This window comes from Silurus aristotelis (assembly GCF_946808225.1).
Source record: "Silurus aristotelis genome assembly, chromosome: 17".
Classification (NCBI taxonomy): domain Eukaryota; kingdom Metazoa; phylum Chordata; class Actinopteri; order Siluriformes; family Siluridae; genus Silurus; species Silurus aristotelis.
The window spans coordinates 17,208,279-17,227,396 of record NC_139590.1 but is presented as its reverse complement, the minus strand read 5'-3'; the positions used below and the strand labels follow the sequence as shown (position 1 = coordinate 17,227,396).

The 19,118-nt window shown below is 36.8% G+C and overlaps 1 protein-coding gene and 1 long non-coding RNA gene across 4 annotated transcripts in view; one reads left to right on the top strand and one right to left on the bottom strand.

Annotated features, from left to right (window-relative positions):
* The window catches only part of abca3b (ATP-binding cassette, sub-family A (ABC1), member 3b), a 41,047-nt gene extending 28,353 nt beyond the window's left edge, over nucleotides 1-12,694 (top strand). Inside the window, exons 18-32 of one of the 3 annotated variants that reach the window (XR_014537446.1) lie at nucleotides 536-734; nucleotides 935-1,244; nucleotides 1,351-1,624; nucleotides 1,962-2,166; nucleotides 2,622-2,841; nucleotides 3,106-3,264; nucleotides 3,738-3,898; nucleotides 4,069-4,203; nucleotides 4,991-5,185; nucleotides 5,312-5,499; nucleotides 5,798-5,968; nucleotides 8,475-8,671; nucleotides 10,939-11,012; nucleotides 11,160-11,543; nucleotides 11,622-12,694. Coding sequence is in view for 1 of the 3 variants with exons in the window: in XM_083565747.1 (XP_083421873.1) it covers nucleotides 536-734; nucleotides 935-1,244; nucleotides 1,351-1,624; nucleotides 1,962-2,166; nucleotides 2,622-2,841; nucleotides 3,106-3,264; nucleotides 3,738-3,898; nucleotides 4,069-4,203; nucleotides 4,991-5,185; nucleotides 5,312-5,499; nucleotides 5,798-5,968; nucleotides 8,475-8,671; nucleotides 10,939-11,012; nucleotides 11,160-11,297 (2,626 nt within the window). In the remaining 2 variants the exon portion in view is untranslated. Of the gene's footprint in view, nucleotides 1-535; nucleotides 735-934; nucleotides 1,245-1,350; nucleotides 1,625-1,961; nucleotides 2,167-2,621; nucleotides 2,842-3,105; nucleotides 3,265-3,737; nucleotides 3,899-4,068; nucleotides 4,204-4,990; nucleotides 5,186-5,311; nucleotides 5,500-5,797; nucleotides 5,969-8,474; nucleotides 8,672-10,938; nucleotides 11,013-11,159 lie in introns of all 3 variants that reach the window. The other 2 variants (XR_014537447.1, XM_083565747.1) reach the window with 2 other exon arrangements.
* LOC310739790 overlaps nucleotides 1-19,118 on the bottom strand; it is a 139,189-nt gene that overhangs the window by 50,157 nt on the left and 69,914 nt on the right. The window lies entirely within an intron of this gene.

Here is a 19,118-nt window from a genome sequence, read left to right as displayed (position 1 = left end):
ACCAATATGTGCTTGCCTTTTAGCCAATATACTTCCTTTATTATTTTTTTCATAAGAAATCAGAAAAGCACAACTTAGATGTGTAAGTGTAGTGCATTTTGCAGGTCAGTGTAGATCTCAAAGGACTGAAAAAAGACCAAATCTCATTTATCTGCCCATGCCCTATTTATTTTGTCCCATTCCTCTTTTCAATCTATTGTGAAGCTTTCAATATATCATTACTGTATGGAGCTGACCATGTGACTTTAAAAGGCATCTAGAAGGATGATTGTTAACGTTTCCCAAACCACAATTGGTAAGTCTTGTGGCAGACTGCAATGTGCCCTGTACATCTGAGCACATGCAACTGCTTCACAAACATGCTTTATTCTCTTCAGGACATATGGGTTTCCATTTATATTAGAAGTTAGAGCATAGCTTTATTTTCAGTAATGCAGAGTTACAAATACAGCTGAGCGATGATTACATCTGGGTTTCTTGTACATGAATAAGGCTTGTCTGTTCTATGTGTATATGTGTGCACGTGCATACACAGGGTTGGCAAACTGGTGGACTCCAGTCTAGATATTCAGGCCATTCAGCTTCCAGCCCTGCAGTATCAGCATGAACGCAGGTCACATGACTGGACAGTTGATGATACTAGCAGTATCAGTGGCATGACCGATGTGACGGACTTCACAGATAGTGGCACACTGATCTCAGAGGACTGCTCCAACATAAAACTCAACACAGGGGTCAGTCTGTCTAAAAACATAAAATTGAGAACTTCAGTATCTGTTATATGTAAATGGTGCATTTATTTTAAATCTCATTTGACTTTTTACAAATGCTACAATGCTACTGTGTTTTGAGCATTATTTTCCATAATAAATGGTAAAGTGAATTGTATGAATGACCCTCTTTTCCTTTTGTTTCTGAAACTGTTACTCACTAGGCCAAGCTGTACTTGCAGCAGTTCTACGCCATGTTCCTAAAGAGGGCACTGTATAGCTGGCGGAACTGGAAAGTGATGGTGGCACAGTTTTTAGTGCCACTTATTTTCACAGCAGTTGCCCTTGTGGTGGCTCAAACTCTCCCTGGGCATCACAAATCCCCAGGACTCCCCCTAGCACTCAACCGGTATGGCCCTACCACTGTGCCAATGGCTCTGGATTCCAATGCCGGACCCCTGGCTAGAGCACTTGCTGTAGCCTATACTGCCCAGCTTGGTGCCCAGAGTGCTACACCAGTGACCAATCTAACTGGTAACAGTTTTGAAATGTGGTGAACATGGTGACTCTTCTGAATGGAATGCAGTTAACAATTATTTGTATATCAGAATGTCTGAATCAGTGTATTCTATCATTCCAGATTTCTCTGAGTACGTCCTTAACAATGCCATAAGGGAGGGAGGAGCCTTCAATGAGCGCTGTGTGGTGGGTGCTGCTTTTCGTGGACAAACTAGTAGGTTTGCTGAAATCACTGGGTACTTCAACAACCAAGGCTACCATACCCCGGCTACAGCACTCATGCTGGTGGACAATGCACTGTACAGACTCTTGGCTGGCCCCAACGCTTCCATTCACACAGGAAACAAACCCATGCCCCGCAATATGTCTGAGACAGCCCAGAGCCAGCTTTCAGAGTGAGTCTGGGTGGATCCTCTGTGCTAGTGTTAGAATATATAGCATAGTTTGTAATAGAGTTAGTCTAACAAGTAACGAACCATGTTGCATGTAAATAAATCATATAAACAGAACACAGTCATGTAAGTGTGACAGGCGATGCAGGTCCTACAGAAAATGGAATGCTTTATTTTGCTAATTTGAGTAAGCATTTGTTTTTGTGGCATTATTAATACAAAAGATGTGATATGTAAATATGTGTAGTAAAACAACTTTCAGGATCCTTAATTTGCAAATAGTTTAATTTCTGCCGTTTTACTGTCACTCCTTATATAAATTTTTTATTATTTTGCTCAGGGGTCAGACTGGTTTTGCCATAGCCATTAACCTGATGTATGGAATGGCATCCTTAGCCAGTACCTTTGCTCTGCTCCTGGTGATTGAACGCTCAGTGAAGTCCAAGCACGTACAGCGGGTCAGCGGTGTCTACCTCTCCAACTTCTGGTTCTCTGCATTGCTCTGGGACCTGATCAACTTTGCGCTGCCTTGTCTTCTGATGCTGGTTAGTGCCACTTTATGTATTCTGAAATAGAGCATGGCAACATATGATAAAAATTTTGGATGTGAAAGTGTGCACTTTGAGCTTATATATGTTATTTAATTTTCAAAGCCAATTTATATATAAAAAAAAAAAAATAGATATCACATTAATGATCGATTAATGTCAAATCAATTATTTAAGAATAGTTTAAGAAACATTACAGAGTGGTGTTGCCCTGGCCTCAAAAGTCTCTATATCAGTCCAAATAAGCATCCATAAAATGTGCTTGAATAAGCACTTAGAATAGAGGAATTGTCAAGTCCAGGCCTTAGAGTCTCAGTATTGTTTTAACAGCATGCAGAGAACAAACAGCATAATTGGCAGGTGGTAATATCTGACTCCTTAGTGAATACTTGTTTGACTCAGTTATTTTGATAGTTGCAGCATAATAATTACAGTAATTCATTGTCTTTTAGGTGATGTTCCGTGCATTTGGGGTGAAGGCCTTTGTTGAGGAAAATCATTTGGTAGATGTGCTGCTTTTGTTGCTGCTTTATGGCTGGGCTGTGATTCCACTCATGTACCTGCTCAGCTTCCTATTCTCTAGCGCTGCCACTGCATACACACGTCTCACCATCTTCAACATTGTCAGCGGCACAGCCTCCTTCCTTGCCGTTACCATCATGGCCATCCCCGGTAAGAGGTCTTATACGCATTCACTTAGCTGCAGAGAATACTGGGAAATAATTAGGGTAGAGGCTTATCAAACAAGTTAATGGTGTTAGTAGAGCGTGGAAGAGTGGGCAGATGAAGTTGAGACCGTACTAACTAGTCCACTGGTATCACTGGTGGTTATTTTTTTTTAGATTTTTTCATACAAACTGACAAAAAAAAAGTGTAGGTATCTGTAACCACTCTGCTTTGATTCTCTTTCCCACTTTTTCATTTTTTTTTTTCCAGAGTTGCAGCTGCAGAACCTTTCACATTTACTGGATAAAGTATTTATACTATTCCCCAACTATTGCCTGGGCATGTCTTTCAGCCACTTCTACCAAAACTATGAGATCATCAGCTTCTGCACCGCAAGCTCTTTCACTAAAGAAATCTGCAAGATTTACAGTGAGTTTTATTTGTGAATTGGGAAGCTGACTTAATGATGTACTGTGTAAAATCTAGATTGTCTAAAAAAAAACAACAAAAAAAAAACAGCCCAACTGGTACCAAAAAACATTCGATTGATAAAGTTTAAGAGAGAGTAGACGTTTTCTTCATTCTTAAGTTTGATGTGAACTTTAACTGAAGCGCTTTACCTGACCTGTGTTTGCATGACTTTGCATCCAGTTGCTGTTACATGCTGTTGTCTAAAGTACATGTGTAAACCTGAAGGTGTGATTTCATAAACAAAGTCTTATGATTTAAAAAATGGTTTCTGAAAAAGAAAGTGTTTCTCGTCTTGGAATATAATCTTTTGATGGTTGGAACATGCCTGAATAGTTTTTAGCTAATATATTAAAGTTTTGGAATCATATAATTATTCTTGCCATTTATATCATTAATGATTTGTGACTGGATTTCTTTATGGTTTTCTACAGACATCACCTATCAGCTGAACTACTTTTCTTTGAATGAACCCGGGGTGGGCAGCTACTTGGTAGCCATGTCCCTCCAAGGTGTGGTTTTCCTCGTCCTTCTTTTCATCATTGAGCTCCAGTGCATAAATATGTTCTTCAGCCTCTGCAGAAGATGCAAGAAGGTATAAATTCTATAGTCTTTATATAGACAATATAACTATATGTTGCCAAGCATGCAGTGTTTCACTGTGCAGAGAAAAACTAAGACATAAAACACAGTCAAAATAAACAAGAGAAATACACTTTAATATGGAATGTACATAAACACACATACATACATTTTGTGTTAAAGGGAATGCTGGTTGCAGAAGAAGCATTTCAACCTGAGGACAGAGATGTAGCTGATGAGAGAAAGAGGGTTTTAGAATGCCAGCCTGTGGTGGAGTCCATGGTTGGCAGTCCTCTCATTCTTCAGGAACTTACTAAGGTATCCATAAAACTGCACTCTTCCTTTTGTAATAATACATGCATGAGCACCCTGATAGGACCATTAGTCCTATAGAACTAGTATAGAACGATCCAATTCCAATCCATGTAAAGGAGGCTTTTGGGGAGTCTGGACTAAAATGTTGTGAAGGGTGCATACTCTATAACCACATTTCAACACCACAAATGAAGAAGTTTAACAAAAAAAAGATTTTTTTTTGCCTAAATAATTGTAGTGCTTTTGAAATTCAACAAGACATCACTTTACACTGTGATAAATTCATGCTGTGAAGAAATTTGAACACCACACCACGATTGGAGTGGTAAAGGATCACTGCCCTGGTCCCATCAACATTTACATTAATATTTTAAAAGATGTGAAAATAATGGAAATCATATTATCAACTATCACCAGATCTCAGTCAAGTGAATGCTTAGTGGCAGTGGGAATATCTAATAAAAGAATGAACAAAATAAAACAATTTTCAAATATACATTGTGCACCAATATTATACAAATTCTGAAATATACTATGATTAACATTTTTAGTAATCCATTACTATCACATACTGGATTTATTCTGGACCAAAAAACTGGTTTATAATTTAACCTTTTAAATCACTAGAATATACACACCAAAATGACAAACTTTTAATGAAATAGAATGCTGGCTTACAATTTTTTGTGTTTTTTTTGAGTGGCATCAGTTGCTCTGTACATATTGTGTATTTTTTAACAGTTAACATTTCACAGTCACCTTTTAGAGTAAGGTCTATTTCTTTGAATAGGTATATCCAGGGAGTCAGTCCCTGCTGGCAGTGGATCGTTTGTCCCTGGCTGTAGGGAAAGGGGAATGCTTTGGCTTGCTAGGTTTTAATGGAGCTGGTAAGACGACTACATTTAAAATGCTGACTGGAGATGAGACTGTGACTGCAGGAGATGCCTTCATCGATGGTTATAGCATTCTTCGTGAGGTGAAAAAGGTCAGACATTGGTTTGGTTAATATACCATCCACAAAAAATTGAGTTTCAAAACATTTTTGTATTAGTATGCATTATATTAGTATGCTGTTTAATTTTTTCGTATCCCTACCATGTGTGGCCTGCAGGTACAACAGCGAATTGGCTACTGCCCTCAGTTTGATGCTGTGCTAGATCACATGACTGGCCGGGAGACGCTCAGCATGTATGCGAGGCTCAGAGGAATCCCAGAGATATATGTGTTTGCATGTGTGGAGAATGTGCTTCGTTCACTGCTTTTGGAGCCACATGCTGACAAACTGGTCCGCAGTTACAGGTACAAATATGGAGAACATGAAAGAGAATGGAAGAGAGAAAGAGAGTGATCAAAAGAGGGTGAAAGAGATAGGCAAATTTGATAGAAGAACACTAAATATATACAGTGTCATTATTGAAGCAACATAGAGTACCTTTAAATATCATAGGGAAATTAGAATTTACATTCAGAGGGTGATTTTAAAAATGTGCCTTTAATAAGGAAAATAGTATCATATGATACAATATTAAAATACATGAACGCATAATCAAATACATTATGATAAACTACTACTTTCTGCATGGTTTCTTTCATACAGTGGCGGCAACAAGAGGAAGCTGAGTGCAGGTATGGCTCTGATTGGTGGGCCACCAGTCATCTTCCTGGATGAGCCATCCACTGGCATGGATCCTGTGGCCAGACGTTTGCTCTGGGACGCAGTCACACGGACTAGAGAATCTGGCAAAGCCATTGTCATCACCTCACACAGGTGCGTTCTTCATTACACACAGAAATATTTTTGTCTTCGCACTTTTGATGATGTAAAAAGCAACAAACAATGAAATACATTTCAATTATATTATTAAATAGAAATAACTACAAAACTTTTGTGCTTAAAACCAATGACAGCATGCAATTACATTTTCCTCTGAAGTGCTTTTTCACAAAACCCCCCAAAAAATTGCAGAAGGCCCATGTGAAACATATGTATCGAAATATACCTAAACATATTTTGTTGAACAAAAGAATTGCTGTAAGTTTTCATTGTCTAAATGTACAAACTCGATTCCAAAAAAGTTGGGACACTGTACAAATTGTGAATAAAAAAGGAATGCAATGATGTGGGAGTTTCAAATTTTAATATTTTATTCAGAATACAACATAGATGACATATCAAATGATTAAACTGAGAAAATGTATTATTTTAGGGGGAAAATAAGTTAAATTTAATGGCATCAACACATCTCATATTGCTCCACTATTTTTCGCCGCAGCATTGGGGGAATTGGTGATCCTTTGTCCATCTTGAATTTTGAGAGACACTGCCACTCTGAGAGGCTCTTTTTATACCCAATCATGTTGCCAATTGACCTAATAAGTTGCAAATTGGTCCTCCAGCTGTTCCTTATATGTACATTTAACTTTTCCGGCCTCTGATTGCTACCTGTCCCAACCTTTTTGGAATGTGTAGGGCTCATGAAATCCAAAATAAGCCAATATTTGGTATATTTCAAAATGTCTCACTTTTAACATTTTATGTTATCTACTGTATATATTTTTTTTTCGTATTTTTGTTATCTACTGTCTTTCGTTAAAGCCTGTGTAAAGTTCATTAGTTTCATTGTAGACAAATTCAGTGTCTATTCAGGCTTATATATGGGTGCGCTTAATAGTCCGGAAATTACGGTATATTCTCAAGTCAAGTCAAGTCAAGTTTATTTCTATAGCACTTTTCACAACAGACATTGTCTCAAAGCAGCTTTACAGAAATCAACAGTCAAGGTGAACGAAGTGTATTTGGCGACTGTGACTGTGGCAACTCCTTTAGATGTTATGAGGAAGAAACGTTGAGAGGAACCAGATTTAAAAGGGGAACCCATCCTCATTAGGGTGACATCAAGAGTTGGATCATAAATCTTTCAACAATACAGAACACTGGACAGTGAGAACTAACATGAGCACTGGAGTGTGTGATTATAAGTAATGTTCTTTCTACAGTCTTTTACAGTCTTTATGGTTATAAAACTAGGAGCTACTGAGCAACTCATAAAATAGCTCAACATTTGTGATCATCACAGATCCAACACCAGCTTCTCCAATATTCTGTTGTGAATAAAATATAAGTTTGAGATTTGTAAATTATTGCATTCCTTTTTTTTAATTTACAATTTGTACAGTGTCCCAACTTTATTAGAATCCGGTTTGTACAAAGTACACCGATTAGACATAACATTAACATTTTATTGATAACTTTTTTATTCACCTGGTTGGTGGTTGAAAATATTTGAAAATACAGTAATCCCCCGCTTTACCGCGGTTTGAATCTCGCACCCCTGGTTTATCGCGGCAAATGCAGTTCCTTATAGGGACTTATAAACTTATAGGGAATTGTTCATGGAGTTTTATGTTTAAATAATGAAATGTATTAATAAAAATACAATTATTAATTATAAAATGAAGTTAAATGTTAATAAAGTACAGTACTGTATATATAAAATAGCATTTTTGGGTTGGTGTCTGTTTATCGAACGTTACCACTGCGATAAACGGGGGATTACTGTACAACGATACATACAGCAAATTGACAAAGTAACTGGAGACCATTCTGTTGGTGACTAAATGTGGCTGTCTCATGACATTGGAACATTGGTCCCGCAATTAGTTGTTGCAAAGTATCTCCTGTTTTCCTGTTTCCTGTTTCTTGTTTCTGAAACATTTAAGATTACTAAAATAAATGTTCAAGGGGCTTTTTAGAGTAAGATTGTTGTTTTTATGTTTAAATATGGGGAAAATATGCACAAAAGCATTGTTTCTTTTTAAAATAACAGCCACACAGTAAATAAATAGTTTTTAATATTATTAAAAAAATTTAATATCTTTGCTTCTGCTTAGGATATAGACTCTTTAAAGACAATATAGGCTCTTTCAAGACAAATGAAATCATTTTAACACAGTAAAAATATTTTTCTCCAGGCCCAGGGTGCTTTAAAAAAGCGCAAGACAAGCATATTGTTCTTTGATACAATAGGCACAGAAAAGGACAGTGCACAGTGTGATTAGTACACAGTTCTAGTCTGGGTAAATTGACAGATGTAGTACAAATGTTGCACAAGACATAATATAAATCATGTTGGTAACTTGTTTTATTTTTGTCACTGTCTAATTTATTAGCAAGAAAATACTGAGACTGATTTCATAGTCTTTAAATTAAAGAAGAAATGTAGCATGAGATGCTTACCATAGACTTTTGTGTGTGCATGTCTGTTTGTGTGCAGTATGGAGGAGTGCGAGGCTTTGTGCACCAGACTGGCTGTGATGGTCAATGGACAGTTCAAGTGTCTGGGCAGCCCACAGCATCTTAAAAGCAAATTTGGCAGTGGATACACACTGTTGGCCAAAATCCGCATGGGGGCAGATTTAGAGGAGATGGAACTTCAGCTGTTTAAAGACTTCATCGAGAGCACCTTTCCTGGTCTGTGCCTAAAAAAAACCCTGTGTCTGAAGCTCACTCAATCATTTACCATTTGCTATATAGGCTATTTTTAGTAGAATGTTTTATAGCGTAGCAGTGAGGGAGACACATCACTGACAAACTACAGAAGTCACCAGTAACAAGTATCTGTTCGCTTCAGGTTGATAAACCTCATTTTTACTTATAGGCATGTAAAAAGAAAGTTCACCCTCTTTGAATTCTATGGTTGTATGTATCATGACATAATAAGAATCATCTAGTACTTATTACGACTTAAAATTAAGTAAATACAGTACTACCTCAGATGTACACCAACAGATGTAATATTTCATCAGGTCATTTTTTATTTTACAAAAATAAAGCCAAAATGGAAAATTCATGAGTGCAACACTAAGTAAACCTTTATTACTTTCACAGGATTTAAGAGGCTAAGTAACATCTAGGTACTGCTAATTAATTGCCCTTAATTACTTGGTCATTAAATCTTGGCAGTGCAATTGGAGAAAGAACAAATATGGTTATTTGGAAGGGTTACCATGAGGAAGCCTCTTATCTCTAAAAAGAAGATCTCCAACAGAATTTTTGAAAAATAGAACAATGTGTTGCAATGGCCCAATCAAAGTCCAGACATCAACTTGATTGAAATGCTGGCAGAGCCTTAAAAGAGTTGTGCATAAACAAATGCATGCAACATTGTTGTGTTTGATTGCGATTTTTGCACTAATAAATAATGACCCAATGTAATATGTCATGTGGTGTTGTTCATCTGAGTTTGTATTTTTGTTGATTTTAATGTCCTGAAACATTCTTCTTCTTCTTCTTTCGGCTGCTCCCATTAGGGGTCGCCACAGCGGATCATCCGTCTCCATACCACCCTGTCCTCTACATCTGCCTCTTTCACACCAACTACCTGCATGTCTTCCCTCACCACATCCATGAACCTCCTCCTTGGCCTTCCTCTTTTCCTCCTACCTGGTGGCTCCATCTTCAGCATTTTTCTACCAATATAATTCATGTCCCTTCTCTGCACATGTCCAAACCATCTCAATCTCGCCTCCCTCACCTTGTCACCAAAACAAATTACATGTGCTGTCCCTCTAATAAACTCATTTCTAATCTTGTCCATCCTCGTCACTCCCAACGAAAACCTTAACATTTTCAGCTCTGCTACCTCCAGCTCCACCTCCTGTCTTTTACTCAATGCCACTGTCTCTAATCCATACAACATCGCAGGTCTCACCACAGTCCTATAAACTTTCCCTTTCATTCTTGCAGATACCCTACTATCACAAATCACTCCTGTCACTCTTCTCCACCCACTCCACCCTGCCTGCACTCTTTTCTTTACTTCTCTAACACACTCTCCATTACTTTGCACTGTTGACCCCAGGTACCTGAACTCCTCCACCTTCTCCACCTCTTCTCCCTGCAACCGCATCACTCCACTGCCCTCCCTCTCATTCACACACATGTACTCTGTCTTACTCCTACTGACTTTCATTCCCCTTCTCTCAAGCGCATATCTCCACCTCTCCAGGCTCTTCTCAACCTGCTCTCTACTCTGACCACAAATCACAATATCATCTGCAAACATCATAGTCCAGGGAGACTCCTGTCTGACCTCGTCCGTCAACCTGTCCATCACCACTGCAAACAGGAAAGGGCTCAGGGCCGATCCTTGATGCAGTCCAACCTTCACCCTGAACCAGTCTGTCGTACCTACTGCACACTTCACTGCCGTCACACTGTCCTCATACATGTCCTGCACCACCCTCACATACTTCTCTGACACACCTGACTTCCTCATACAATACCACAACTCCTCTCTCGGTACCCTGTCGTACGCTTTCTCTAAATCCACAAATACACAATGCAGCTCCTTCTGTCCTTCTCTATACTTCTCCATCAACATCCTCAAAGCAAATAAGGCATCTGTGGTGCTCTTCCTCGGCATGAAACCATACTGTTGGTCACAGATGGTCACCTCTTCTCTCAGCCTGGCTTCCACTACTCTAATGTCCTGAAACATTAAACCATATAATTCACAGAGGGTGTACTTTTATTTTTACAATGCATACGTTTATATATGATGTTGACAGCTCTCTTGTATTTGATGCACTACAAAATTGCTGACTCCCATGTTCTGTATGTGCCAAATAGGACATACAGAATTTGACCATAAAGGACAAATTCTGTGATGTTGAACTGAATATAATTAGACTGATATCCATTAACACATTTGTATTATTGCTCTTTTATCTTAACAGGTAGCTTACTAAAGGATGAACACCAGGGAATGGTTCATTATCACTTGACTGACAGAGCATTGACCTGGGCTCAGGTACACTACCTAACATGCTCATTTTGAAAACACATGCGGGTTTTGATATTATTTCTTGTTTCTTTCGAGTAATAATATTGACCATTGTTGGCTTTTAATTGGCTAGTACATTTCTGTACTAATTGTGTCACTTCTTGGCTCTGCTAGGTTTTTGGGACCCTTGAGGCAGCTAAGGAAAAATATAGCATTGAAGACTATTGTGTGAGTCAAATCTCACTGGAACAAGTTTTTCTGAGCTTTGCTCAATTCCAGCACTGTTCAGAAGTGCATCGAAAGTCAGACTAATAAAAAGAAAGTTGAAGACTTTTGTAGGTTTCCTTACATAAAACCTTTATATGGTGCAACTTGGCCTGAGATATTCCTCTCAACATTTTCAGGTCTCAGTCACCCTTTTCCCCATACACCAACACACAGGTTTCAACCACTGTACTGCACTGCACTTAACTAATCAAAGATCTTGGACAGTACTTTGGAGGTTTGGACTAAGCATGTATAGTGTTTGCATAAAAGTTTGTGTGTGTGTGTGTGTGTGTGTGTGTGTGTGTGTGTGTGTGTGTGTGTGTGTGTGTGTGTGTGTGTGTGTGTGTGTGTGTGTGTGTTTGGGTGGAGAGGTGTTTCACCGATACCAAGTACAACAGTCCTTCATGTTTAAAGAAACTCATTAAGGTATGTTTGATTCTGCAGTACATTTGACTGTGTTTTTTAAGATGTACTGTAAAAATAGTCAACTTAATTAATCAACAATAAATCTATAAAGCAAATGCCATGCCATTCCTATTTACATGTAGCTACATTGCAATACTTTTTTTTTGCACTTTATTTTCTGAATAATTTTATTTAAAATGTTTACAAAATCATTTATACACATTTTTTCTAAAACATTAGCTTACACAAACACTATTTGCATTGGAATCCGTCCTCCAAAGATTTAGTCAAGTCAAGTCAAGTCAAGATTGTCATGTTGGAAAGTCTCATCCCTTACATGTTTGCCCCTGTATACATATGTATCATCTTGTTTTGTGTTTTTCCTGAAGAACATTCACTTTATGAGCAAAAATAGGTAGACCCCTGAGATTCTCACCCATATGTATTTATTGAATGTCCTATTATAAATTAGGTTATGTTACTTATATAATATGCTGCACTCTTCTGTGGGCTGTGAGGACTTTTTCCTATATAAGAACTTGAGGTCAGGCATTGATGTTGGCCTGGGGTGCAGTCACTGTTCTAGTTTATTCCAAATGTAATCGCAGGGGTTGAGTTCAGGGCTCTCTGCAGGCCACTTAAGCTTTTCTACTCCAATGTTGGCAAACCATGTCTTACTGGAGCTTGCTTTGTACACAGTGGCATTGTCATGTTTGCCATATATGGGTCTCTTGATTCCAATGAAGGTAAATTTTTATATTCCAGCATATGAGGACAATTTAAGCAATTAAATGTTTTAAACTTTGTGGCAACAGTTTGGAAAAGAACCACATATGGGTGCGATGGTCAGGAGTACAGAAACTCTGTCCTGTGCTGTATGACAGGAAACAAAAAACGTGTTTCAAATAATTAAAACAAGTAAAAAAAAAAAAGGGATTTAAACACCTTTACAAAACCTGAGACAAAATAGCTGCTGCTTCAGGTGTCAATGATCTGTGTGTCAACTTCTTATCAGAGTACCAATAAAACACATTTGTGTTGTATTGTGCCTCAGTCTGCAGACTGGTTGTCATTTTTAATGTAAAAAACTTTTACCTGACATGCATATATATATATATATATATATATATATATATATATATATATATATACACACACCGTATGTGTGTGTGTGTGTGTGTGTGTGTGTGTGTGTATATATATATATATATATATATATATATATATATATATATATATATATATATATATATATATATATATATATATATATATATATATAAGCTTTGTATGTTGTGTAATAAATATTATTCAGTTGTCCTGTTCACTAATGAATCCAAAGTAAACATGACACTACAGTATGTGTACAGTATACAGTATCTTGTATGCATGGTCCCTGTTTGTAAATGTTTTTTTTTTTTTTTTTTTTGCAACTATGCTTTATTTTACAGCCTTGAACATAATATTATGCATTAACGATCCAGAGCAATTCAGTTACAATTTCTAGAAAAAATAAATCACAAATGAAAAATGTCTCTTGAGTATGTATAGATGACTAGTAGTCAAATCTTCTAGTGTGATTGGTACAATCCTAATATCTTGTCTAACATTCATGCTGAAATGTCAGTAAGTAAAGTGTATATCGTATTTATCTAAGTTTAACTGGGTTGATGGGTGTCTCATTATTATGTATCCTCTAGTGGTGTCCACACTACTGGTGTGACATAAGGTCTAATTATCTACAGGGCTTCTGTTTTTTGTTTTTTTCCTTTTTATTTGTACATATGCACAGTGTAACAGAAACCACACTGATACTTTTTTAGGTCAGATGAGCTTTTTTATGATCTTAACTGTTAAATATGGTTGTAATCATCTCACATGGATAAAAGGGAATTGAGATCCTATGTACTGTACCACTGAATTAATCTTGACTAATATGTGTATTAATTGCCTAGTTCTTTTTATTTATTTATTTTTCATTAAATTTGCCTTAAGAAAGAATGGACTAAAGCTGATATTTTGTCATTCAGAGGGATCATCTTGATTATATAGTGTGATTTACTGATGTAATGATGTAATAAGTGGTTGCTTTGTGCACAGGGCTATAACAGCAAAGGCTAGTCCCCTTTGTTCCAGTGTTTCCCAGTCACAATCTGGACGTCACATAAGCAAATTATTATTATTATTATGCATCAAATGAAATCAAATTTTATTTGTCACACATACATGCAGAATACGACATGCAGTGAAATGCTTTGTACGACTGTCCAACATTTATGCTTAAAAAAGTAATAGAATTTAAGGATAAAAAATAAAGTAGATAAATAGAAAGTATAAACTACAGAAACTATATGAAAATATATGTATATACATGAAAGAGTATGGCATCATTATCAATGCATTTTAATATAAATAGCCTTATATGTATGACTTAGCACGCATATGCTTTTTATTAATTCATTAATTTTGTATAATCAGTAGCCCTTAATTATTTAAGCTATAAATAATTATTGAGTGCATGTGTTTCTTAGGATTCTTTAAAGCAAAAAAAGTTTAATAGCTTTTATATATATATATATAAGATTTCAGAAATAGGTGGGGATTTATTTACACTGAAGGTTGGTCAGCAAACAACCAAAGAAGGCTTCAGTAAACGCATGCTTGATAAGAGTCATGTGACTTTATGTGCATAGACTGCTTAGTACAAAAGTTCTCTGGCCTACATGTTATCTGCAAGTAGATAACACGTTTTTAAGCTGCTAGTCTGTATAATGAACTAAAGTAATATAAGCGAGGTGTTTACACCACTCATTTAAGTTGCTCTGCCTTAGGACTGGAGTAAAGGTAAAGATTGAATTGTTCCCTACTAGTAATAAACTTCCAGGACATTTAAATAAAATATTACATAAGAGGCCAGTTTAAACTGTGACAAAGTTTACAGAAAAAGAACAATTTAATGACTATATAAAAGTGCATTTGTGACCACTCATCTATTTTTGTAGTATAGGGTGTCAGGTTTGAATCAGATGTATCTGAAAAGAAGAAAAGGACAGGACCACTTGTCACTGGTACCTCAGGAGTGTGTGTGTGTGTGTGTGTGTGTGTGTGTGTGCGTGTGTGCGTGCGTGCGTGCGTGCGTGCGTGCGTGTGTGTGTGAGAGAGAGAGAGAGAGAGAGAGAGAGAGAGAGAGAGCGAGATTATTAACTATCCTTCTTTTTATATGAAGTTCAAGACAAAGTGTGATCAGCATCAGGCTTTACCCTAAAACATGGTTGCTTAGGCCAGGATGTTAAATCATAGATATAATTTTCAACAAGATAAGACACATACATCTAGAATAAGGGTCAAATGTTCTGTGAAAATAAATTCTTATTTTGCAATGGCTATATCACTTATGCTGAAAGAGGCAATTTACCAGCAAAAATGTGTGTAAAGTAACTTGAAAGTAATTAATCTGAAGTGTCTCCTTGTTCACTGTTTAAATGAGTGTGGAATTACTGCTTTGTGATGACTGCCCGCAAGACTAGGGTAAAGGGTAAATCGAGAAATGTTGTCTGCCAGCTCTGATACAGCGTTGGATCACTTTCACATGGATTAAATTAAATGAACAAAGTTTATTTAGAATACATTACACTTTGAACTGTTTTAAAGGGCTTTCTGACAAAATGAAATATATATTATGATTTATTAAATCTGTGTTGTATGCCAAAACAAGTGATGAATAAATCACAAAAGAGTTATGCATTATAAAATAAAATACTACAAATAAGTTGTTCTACTAAACAAAAGCAAGAATGAAACTAATAAAGATTATAAATTATATTGTATATTCTTTATTTATATATATATATATATATATATATATATATATATATATATATATATATATATATATATATATATATATATATATATATATACAGTGGGTACGGAACGTATTCAGACCCCCTTAAATTTTTCACTCTTTGTTATATTGCAGCTATTTGCTAAAATCATTTAAGTTCATTCTTCTTCCTTATGAATGTACACACAGCTCCCCATATTGACAGAAAAACACAGAATTGTTGACATTGTTGCAGATTTATTAAAAATGAAAAACTGAAATATCACATGGTCCTAAGTATTCAGACCCTTTGCTGTGACACTCATATATTTAACTCAGGTGCGTTCCATTTCTTCTGCTCATCCTTGAGATGGTTCTACACCTTCATTTGAGTCCAGCTGTGTTTGATTATACTGATTGGACTTGATTAGGAAAGCCACACACCTGTCTATATAAGACCTTCCAGATCACAATGCATGTCAGAGCAAATGAGAATCATGAGGTCAAAGGAACTGCCTAAAGAGCTCAGAGACAGAATTGTGGCAAGGCACAGATCTGGCCAAGGTTACAAAAAGATTTCTGCTGCACTTAAGGTTCCTAAGAGCACAGTGGCCTCCATAATCCTCAAATGGAAGACGTTTGGGACGACCAGAACCCTTCCTAGAGCTGGCCGTCCGGCCAAACTGAGCTATCGGGGGAGAAGAGCCTTGGTGAGAGAGGTAAAGAAGAACCCAAAGATCACTGTGGCTGAGCTCCAGAGATGCAGTCAGGAGATGGGAGAAAGTTGTAGAAAGTCAACCATCACTGCAGCCCTCCACCAGTTGGAGCTTTATGGCAGAGTGGCCCGACAGAAGCCTCTCCTCAGTGTAAGACACATGAAAGCCCGCATGGAGTTTGCTAAAAAACACCTGAAGGACTCCAAGATGGTGAGAAATAAGATTCTCTGGTCTGATGAGACCAAAATAGAACTTTTTGGCCTTAATTCTAAGCGGTATGTGTGGAGAAAACCAGGCACTGCTCATCACCTGTCCAATACAGTCCCAACAGTGAAGCATGGTGGTGGCAGCATCATGCTGTGGGGGTGTTTTTCAGCTGCAGGGACAGGACGACTGGTTGCAATCGAGGGAAAGATGAATGCGGCCAAGTACAGGGATATCCTGGACAAAAACCTTCTCCAGAGTGCTCTGGACCTCAGACTGGGCCGAAGGTTTACCTTCCAACAAGACAATGACCCTAAGCACACAGCTAAAATAACGATGGAGTGGCTTCACAACAACTCCGTGACTGTTCTTGAATGGCCCAGCCAGAGCCCTGACTTAAACCCAATTGAGCATCTCTGTAGAGACCTAAAAATGGCTGTCCACCAATGTTTACCATCCAACCTGACAGAACTGGAGAGGATCTGCAAGGAGGAATGGCAGAGGATCCCCAAATCCAGGTGTGAAAGACTTGTTGGATCTTTCCCAAAAAGACTCCTGGCTGTATTAGATCAAAAGGGGGCTTCTACTAAATACTGAGCAAAGGGTCTGAATACTTAGGACCATGTAATATTTCAGGTTTTCTTTTTTAATAAATCTGCAACAATGTCAACAATTCTGTGTTTTTCTGTCAGTATGGGGTGCTATGTGTACATTCATGAGGAAGAAGAATGAACCTAAATGATTTTAGCAAATGGCTGCAATATAACAAAGAGTGAAAAATTTAAGGGGGTCTGAATACTTTCCGTACCCACTGTATATATGTATATGTATATATATATATGTATATATATATATATATATATATATATATATATATATATATATATATATATATATATATATATATACATACATACATACATACATACATACATACATACACACACACACACACACACACACACACACACACACACACACACACACACACACACACTTTATTAAACCCATTAAGGGAAATTATTGAGTTTCAGCAGCAGGTTACACAAAAAGTAGTAGGGGAGAAGGAAAAAAAAAAAGCAGAATGTAATTAAATAATTGCCACTTTAATAAATAAATAAATACAATAATGCAGATCATGCAACATAAAAAACCTTTTTACCCCTGTGGTATTCTCTATTCTTTATTATTTAGAATGATAACTCTTTTTTTATTCCTCTTTTTGACAATAGACTTTAAGCTTTTTATTTATTACTCACATTTAAGTTATTTCAAGCACATATATCTAATAAATACCAACTGCTGCTTTCTGATATTTGCTAAGATCGAGTTTCATTTCTTGGGAAAAAAATACAATGATAAAACTATAATAAATGGACATTTGGTGTCACCCAGATGAGGGTGGTTTCCCTTTTGTGTCTGGTTCTATTGTTTTCTTTCTCATATCATCTCAGGAAGTTTTTTCCTTTCATTGTCGCCACTAAGGATGGGGACTTGCTCATTAAGGATCCACTTTTAGGGCTATATAAATAAATGTATTTTTAATTAACATTGTTGCAAAAGAAGCTTTTCAAAAATAGATATGTCAATATAAACAAATATAAGGTTGTAAATATAAATTTAATGTAATGTAATGAAATAGTATCACCAATAGTAAATAGTAATCACCAAATCTTTAAAACTCAGAAAAGCTAAGCTAATAAATGCTACTTCTTACATCCGAATTGATCTGCTTATCAAAACTAAGAAATGAATCAATTATGATGCCAAGATTTTAATATTTTCTTTTACTTTCATTTCTAAAGGGCCAAGAGCATCTTCTCTTTTACCCTAGGAGGACCAAATATAATGATATTAGACTTTTTTCATTAAGCTGAAAAAAATTACTTGACAGCCAAACTTAAACCTCATCCAAACACCGAAACAGGGACTGCAAAGACTGCTCATTTCCAACCTTCAGCGGTAGATACATTTGTGTGTCATCTGAATACATATGATAAAAAATGTGGCGATGGCAAATAAACCCCCAGGGACACATATATAAGGAAAACAGCGTAATGCTCAAACTAGAGCACTGAGGAAGACCGTATTTTATGGGAACCACCAAAGATGAAACATTTGCCAAATTAATTTTTATAAATTTTGTTATAAAAATGTCTATCCCAATGTTCTATCCCTAAGATATAAGTGAAAAAATAGAAGATTGAGACTTTGACTCTGAGCAACTGCTGAGCATGGATGTTGTCTTACCAGCACTCTTTACATTTGTTTCTATTGCTTTTTGGTGACCGCCCACAAGACTAGGATAAAGGGTAAAGCAACTGACAGCTCTGATACAGCACTTTCACACAGCTAAATAAATGAACAAAAATGTTTAAGCAAGCCATTAAACTCTGAACTGAACTGAACTGAACTGAAGGACTTTGTGGAGAATTCAAACTGAAAAGGTTTTAAATACATTGGAACATGTTGTACACCATGATGAGAGGCGTCTGTCCAGCCACCCTGCTATTAAGTGCACACGTGGGAACCTTCAGTGCAGCAAAAGGTTTTTTTGTATCCTTCTGCAGATTTGTGCCTTGACCCAATTCTGTCTCTGAGAACTGATGGCAGTTTCTTTAACCTCATGGTTTGGCTTTTGCTCTGATATTCATCCATCTGGTAGACCTTACTGTATATAGACTGTATATATAGTATAGGACATGTCTTCTATCATGT